This window comes from Tupaia chinensis, unplaced genomic scaffold (genome assembly GCF_000334495.1).
Source record: "Tupaia chinensis unplaced genomic scaffold, TupChi_1.0 Scaffold000678_1, whole genome shotgun sequence".
Taxonomy (NCBI): Eukaryota; Metazoa; Chordata; class Mammalia; order Scandentia; family Tupaiidae; genus Tupaia; species Tupaia belangeri.
In genome coordinates, this window is record NW_006160202.1 from 1590240 (window position 1) to 1597456 (window position 7217).

At 50.6% G+C, this 7217-nt stretch overlaps 1 protein-coding gene across 2 annotated transcripts in view; it reads right to left on the reverse strand.

Annotated features, from left to right (window-relative positions):
* Positions 1-3300: 3300 nt before the first annotated feature.
* Positions 3301-7217, reverse strand: part of TRIM26 (tripartite motif containing 26) — a 33829-nt gene continuing 29912 nt past the window's right edge. For both annotated transcript variants that reach the window (XM_006160316.2, XM_006160315.2), the window contains exons 5-8: positions 6579-6601; positions 6056-6171; positions 5870-5902; positions 3301-5347 (exon numbers count right to left, since the gene is read on the reverse strand). In XM_006160316.2, the coding sequence (XP_006160378.1) occupies positions 4665-5347; positions 5870-5902; positions 6056-6171; positions 6579-6601 (855 nt within the window). In that variant the 3' untranslated portion in view covers positions 3301-4664. The remainder of the gene's footprint in view (positions 5348-5869; positions 5903-6055; positions 6172-6578; positions 6602-7217) is intronic.

Sequence of the window (7217 nt, forward strand, 5' to 3'; positions counted from 1 at the left end):
GGGTGAGCCCAGGCAACCAAAAAAAAAACCGTTAAAAAAAAAAAAAAAAAAAAAAAAAAACCTTGTCAAACTGGGACTGGGGAGACAGTCTTTGGACATTAGTCTGCCACTGCCACCTTTCCCCTGGTTGCTGGCTGCCTGTGTAAGTTACCTTGCCTTCCCACCAAAACTTGTAGTGGTTGTATTAGCTTTCGAGTGGCAAGCAGCAGAATTTGGGTTCTGTATTGGTTTCAGCTAGGTATTGGTTTCAGTTTTGTTCTGAAATTTGCCTTACCGACTAGTGACTGGTTGTCCTCCCAAAATTCACGTGTTGGAAATTGATTGCATTGATTGTACTGCAAAGGTATTATGTGAAAACTTAATTCTTTCATGTGCCCCTGGGTCAAACTTTTGGGTGTGACAATGTCAGGGCAGGGCTTCTATGAGCTCTGACAGGTATGTAAGCAAAAGGGATGAGATAAGAACAGGGAGAGAGCCACACGGATATAGACCATGCTCTGCGGTGTTAAAGGTTTGCCTTCCGCTATTCTGTGAAATGCTTGGACTTTCCAGCCACCAGATCTGAATCGTTAAACTCATATCTATAATGCACCCAGTCTCAGGTTTCTCTTAGTGATGCATTCACAGAGTAAGACAAACCCCAGACTCTCGCGTGGTCTGCAAGGCCTCACGATTCACTCTTTCTTCCCACCTTCATCTCTATTGCTCTCTTTTCCTATAACCACACTCTTGACAGTCCTTCTGCTCCAAGCCTGTCCCTGTCTTAGGTCTTTGCCCTTGCCTCTGGATGCTGTGATCCTTCTCACCATTCAGATTTCAGGTTTTTTTGAGAGGTTTTTGCTATAGGGCGTGTGCACTCGCCAGAAAGACAGAGAGACAGACAGAGACAGAAAGTGAGAAATCACCAGCCAGGGAGGATGGCCACACCGCAATCCCTTCTCCTTCATTGTCCTCTCAGGATCTTGGGCATGCATGCACACGCACCTGGTGAGAGTTTAAACCGCCAGGTCTGGGACTCAAATCGCAGTCGGCTACATGGAGTCCAGTGACATAGCCATTACGTCAACTGCTGGTCCCCAGATTTCAGCTTTAACCCTACTCAGAGAACTCTTTTCTAATCACTCATCACAAAACAGACCTCAGCCACAGTCCTATTTTAGTCCTTTGCATAATGTTAATTATTATTTTTTAAAAAAACTTAAAACTTATTCTCTATCACCCTCTGCTGGAATGCAGACTCCATGACTGCTGGGACTTTGTAAATCCTGACACCGTTGAATCAAGAGATGTCCCGGCACATCACAGATAGTCAATAGATGAATTCAAGAGATACAGAGGTTGGAGATACAGATCTGAGAGGAGAGAAAAATTCACCAAGAAATAATGCAGGCTGGTCAGTGGTGCAGTGGTTAATATGGCTGAATCCCACATGTCCAACTGCAGTTCAAGTCTGAGACCTGGCGGCTTGAAAAACGTACCAGGCATGTGTGTGTGCACACTCAAAATCTTGAGAGAACGGAAAAGGGACTGCAACACGGCCACCCCCATGGGGAAAGCTTTCTCACTTTTCCTCCCTCTTTCTCCAGTAAGCACAGGTGCCCTATAGCAAACTAAAACCAACCAACAAAGTGTCCCAGAACCAAGAGGTTATGTTTCTAAATGAAAGGGTCCACAGTTAATCGGCACAATGGGGAAAGAAATCTCATACATGGGCACATCAAGAAACCCAAAAGTAGGGACCAGCAGTTAGCATAATGGCTATGTCGCTGGACTTCCACGTAGTCAACCGCGGTTCGCGTGCTGGACCCGGTTAAAACTCATGCCGGGCACGTGTGTGTGTGTGCCCAAGATCCCGAGAGGAGAATGGAGGAGAAAGGATTGTGGCATGGCCATCCCCCCTGGGGGGGTGATTTCTCGCTTTCTGTCTCTGTCTGTCTGGCGAGCGCACGCGCCCTATAGCAAAAACCTCTCCAAAAAAAAAATAAAAGAAACCCATAAGTAAAGATACAGGACTAAGATCCCAAACCTTCCAGCAGAAAGAAAAACAAATATGGGCCATATACAAAGGATTGGAAAGCAGGGTGCCCCATAAGCTACAGCAGCCATGGAAGCTAGAAGGCAGTGGAGCAGTGCCTTTGAAATTCTGAAGAAAAATTATTTCTAGCAAAGAATCTCATACTTGGTGAACCTACTTAGTGTGAAAGTGGGATAAAATAATTTCCAGGTATTCAAGATTTAAAATGTTCAATTTCTATGTAATTTCTCAGGACACAACTTGTTTAACCAGATGAAGTAAATTAACATAGGATAAAGAACCACCCAGGATCCCCAGTATGATGGAGAGAGGAAATCCAGAAGCTGTGTCCAGGTGGGGGCCACTAGTCCATATTCAAGGTCAAGAGGCTTTTCAAGAGATGCAGCAAGACAAAATTAGTAAGAGCACCTAATGTCTGAACATCTTATTTCTGACAGCTGGTGAAGTATGGGGCTCATTAAGTACTGAGAATGTAGAAAATGGCAGGTGGTGTGGTGGTTAAGGGCTCTGGACTCCCACATGGTTGACCACGGGTTGAGTCCCAGACCTGGTGGCTAGCTTTCTTACTTTCTCTCTCTGTGCCTCTCTGGTCAAATAAAATAAATAAATAAATAGATAAATAATTCTTAAAAACCAGTGAATGTAGAGAATAGAGCAAAGGGGGAAAGAGGAAGACAAACTTGTGGAGGAACAGTAATGTGTTCGAAGGCAAGACTGACTCTATAGCTTATCTTCCCTTTGGGATAGTTTTCAAGCAGGATTTTTGGGTGCTATGCTGGATGTTCCCTCTCTCACAGAGGTCACTGCACGGCACCTCAGCTCAGGAGCATCACTGCAGGAGAACAAGGTGGGCCACGAGAGTGGCTGGTCTGTGTCCCAGGTGAGGCTGTTTAGGGACTCCCAGGAATGACAACACATGAGCAAACCAAGGAGAGGACAGACTGCTGGACACAGATCAAAACCTCTGGTCAAGCAGGCTTTTTGGGTGCTATGCTGGATGTTCCCTCTCACAGAGATCACTGCACGGCACCTCAGCTCAGGAGAATCACTGCAGGAGAACAAGGTGGGCCATGAGAGTGGCTGGTCTGTGTCCCAGGTGAGGCTGTTTAGGGACTCCCAGGAATGACAACACATGAGCAAACCAAGGAGAGGACAGACTGCTGAACACAGATCAAAACCTCTGGGCTACGGCTATATGGGACCTCTCTGTGGTGACTGAGGTCTGTCACCTCTGAGTCTCGGCATACATATGTATATCCAGGCTGTTCATTTAACAAATCTTTATTGAGCACCGACTATGTGCCCAGCACTGCACTAGGTAGGTGCCATGGAGGATACAAGAGAAGTAAAAGACACTGTATCCGGCCTTCAAGAGCTTACAAAACTAGAGTTAGAAACAAGATATACACGTGACTCAACGGCATGTGACATACACAAAGTGGGCAATGAGACGCAGTGGTGACGGGACTGCTGACATCAGACGGTCAGAAGGCTCTTAGAGCGGAGCCAGGTGAGGTTAAAATCTGGACAAGTAGGGGATCAACAGTGCTTGGAATGAGTAAGAACGAAGACTGGGGGACTGATTTGGCTGAAGCAAGGAATCTGTGTTAAACTTGGAGTACTAGGGGTACCTGGATGGAGACTGGGACTTGGGTTGCGTCTGAAGGCAATGAGGAGTCACTTTAATGCTGCTCTCGACATGAAGATCCAGTAGGTGCGCTGTGGACTCCGCTGCTGCCTTCCCAACTGCCTTTCCACCTCCATCCCCACCTAGGAAAGTGGACCTTGGATGCTTAGTAGGGTCAGAGGGTCTGAGGCTCTGCCGGGTATTTGCCATGGTGTTTTCAGATGCACCTATCAAGAACAGGAAGTTCTGGATTCTTTCAAAAACTGCCCCCACAAGGACCAATCCAGAGAGAATTTATTTAACGCTGATCACAGCTGTTACTATAAAGCCATGTGTATCTAGACCCTCTTCCAAGATTACAGATGGCTCTAGGCATCCCACCTCCCTTGCCATGGAAACCTCAGATGCACAACCTGGTTTCAGGAAGGCAAGAATTCCACTTGGACCTCACAGGATAGTCCCACGGGCACTCCAGGCCCTAAACGAATGGCCCATGAAGCCTCTGTGGCTCTTCATTTGGCTTGTTTTCTGCATTCTCACGGATGCCTAACTTGGAGTTGGGGCAAGGCAGGTCTGTTTAAAATGCCAGGGGAGGTAGGCAGCACAGTGCAATGGACTTGCCAAGGGGAGCCGGGGTCTTGAGGATGGCTGAACAGTCTTTTATCAACTGGTCTTTTCTAAGACCAGCTGGCACCTGACACCATACTGAGCAAGACGCTGCTGCAGTCCCTAATTCAACAGAGAGTGCAGTGCGGGGCAAAGGCAGCGGTCCAGGAGGAAGCAGCCCTCTTGGACTTGGGGCAGAAGTTCCCACAGGAAACCAGTAGGAGGCAGAAGCCCACAAGGCAGTAGCTCGAGTGTGGCTTCAGGGGGCCAGTGCTGGAGCGTGCCAGTGGATATGGGGTGTCTTCCCTCCCCCACCCCACCTCCCGCCAAGTCAGAGTCCTGGAATTCCAGAGAAATGGAGCCTCTGTGGATGTGGGGCTGTGGGCAGGTCGGAGCTCAGGGTCTCAGCAGGAGGCGTGTTCCCGGCCATTTGAGCCACAGAAAAGGGACCAGGCGCCTGGTGAAGGTGGCAGTGAAGGTGTAGATGAGTTCCTGTGACTCTGCATTGGTGAAAGTCACGGTGCCTCCCTCGTAATCCAGGGCGATGCCCACTCTCCGGGGCCGTAGTGCCGGGAAGAGCTCGGCCTCGGGGCTGGTGTTGGCCCAGATGCCCGAGGAGGAGAGGCGAAGCGCCCACACCCCATCCTCTGGCCGCAGGGAGAGGTCTCCCTTCCTCTTCACAGAGTCTCTGGCCACTCCCACCATGCAGCTTTCCAGAACTTCCTCTTCCTCCTCCTCCTCTTCTTCCTCTTCCTCACCCAGAGATTCCTCGTCCTCATCCGTTTCCCAGTCATCGTATCCATCCCCATAGGCAGCCTCCTCTTCCTCTTCCTCCTCCTCCCCCTCCTCCTCTTCGTCTCCCTCCTCCTCATCCTCAGACCAGCCCTCCCTCTCCACCTCCACCTCCCAGTAAACCTTGCCCCAGGTGAAGCCCTTACTGCCCAGCACCCCCGGCTCGCAGTCGAACTGCTGGGGATGCAGGTAGGCACTCTTGTACAGGTTGCTGTAGGTCACACACTTCCAGTCCTCTGACAGCTGCAGGTACCCGCTGGCTGACTGTGGGTCCAGGGTGACACTCACTGTGGGGACAAGGTAAGAGGTCAGTGTCACTGGTGCCAGGGAGTGGTGTCAATGGCACTGCTGCCACACTGCACCTGTCAGAGGGTGCCGCCCACACCTCGGGCTATGTGAACAGTGCCCTTCGGGGTCTGCAGGGCATGACCTGACAGCAAGGTTGGCAGGCAGCCCAGGAGCGAGCCTGAGGCCCAGATGGCCTCTGGCCTTAGGGTGCCAGCACTGTTCGCTCCGAATATGGGAGCAGGTGGTCAGACAGAGAAGAGGAAGCTCAGTCATGGAGAAAGGACACTGGTAGGCCCTGTGAGGGTAGACACAGGCAGAGACGGGTCCCACTGCCAAGCAAAGGCCTCTGCTGCAGACTAAACAGCAGTAGACTGGTCAAAAAACGCCAGGAGAGGGGGCTTCTGGTTTGCAACTGGGGAATTCTCTTGTGAAAGAGAAGAGGCTCTGGAGGGCAGCTCACACCTCTGTGGGGAGTCTCCTTTACTGGAGGTCAGGCTGGGAACAACCCTTCAGACACTCACCTGTCTTGTATTCCAGGTCTCTCAGCAGCTTCCCTGGGGATATGAAACGACAGCAATGACCCTCGAGCCCAGCAAACTTACAGGCCCATCTTTTACCCTCAGAAGAACGAGGCTGGAGAGTATGTGGGTGAGGATCTGGTGCCCTCTCCCGAGTGACTCCCACCCCAGTGCTCTCCCTAGCCTCACCTTGGAACTCCCTCAGGCCTCGCTGCAGAGACACGAGTTTATCTGAGAATTCTCCAGTCTTTTTTTTAACCACCCGAGCAATGGGTTTCCCTATCCAGAACTTCTTGCGTGGATACCTGAGGAGAGGAAAGACACAGCAACCAGTTACCAAACTCTTCTGCTCTTCCTTGGACTTCTCTCAACCCTCGTGACAGTTATGAAGTTGGCAGGAGAGAATGATTACAGCCAATCGAGACAGAAACAGCGGCTCAAAGATACCACTGAGCTGGGACCAGCAGTGCTTCTGTCCACTAAGCCACGTTCCACCTTCCCCATTCTGGCCCCCTCGAACAAGGGCAGTGGCTGGGAGCTGGGATAACACTGAAAACTGCTCCTGCTCCAGTTCTCCAGGACGTGCTCCTGCCCAGAAGGTCATCGGGACGAACCATGGGAAGCTGGGACCAGTGACACCAAACGCTCCCACCATGGCCTGGGAGGAGGGCACAGGGTAATGAGATGGACCATGGAAAGGAATGTCCTTTACCTGTTTAAGAAGTCTCTGGTGTCCTGGAAGGGAAGAGAGTGCAAGCATCAATGTGAGTCAAGACTTCGCTCCCACGTACCCAACACTGTAGCAGAGGTGGGGCTCACATCAGTGAATGCAACCAATGTGGCCCCTTCCTTGTGAGGCTGACAGTCTAGTGGGGGCACTGGATGAAACAAGAACAAAATAACCACAATGATGGAAGCAATTGGGGGGTGGGGAAGGCAGGGTCAACCTCTCTGAGTAAACACTGCCCTGAGGTTTGAAGAATGTATTGCTCAAGCCAGATCCATATGGAAGGTCAAGGGTTTGATTCCCCGGTTGACCTGTACACAGCAGGCACACAAGCCCCACGATCCCAGTGGGCTGGGAAGGTAGGAGGAGGGAGAAATCACGAGGTGGCACCCTATTGAGGGTGCTTGTCTCTCTCCTTCTCTTTTGTGAAAGAAATAATCAAAACCAGAAAGTTGCTTGCTTCTTTTTTCTCCCCTGGCTAAATTCTGGACATGGTGGTGGTGAGCCCAACTTGGACCACACAGCTGAGGATAAGGTCCCTACTCTAGAAGTTGGTGGAACAACCAGATGGCTGTAACCCAGTGATGACCTCACAGAGAGCCCCGATATAGCTCTACACACGCC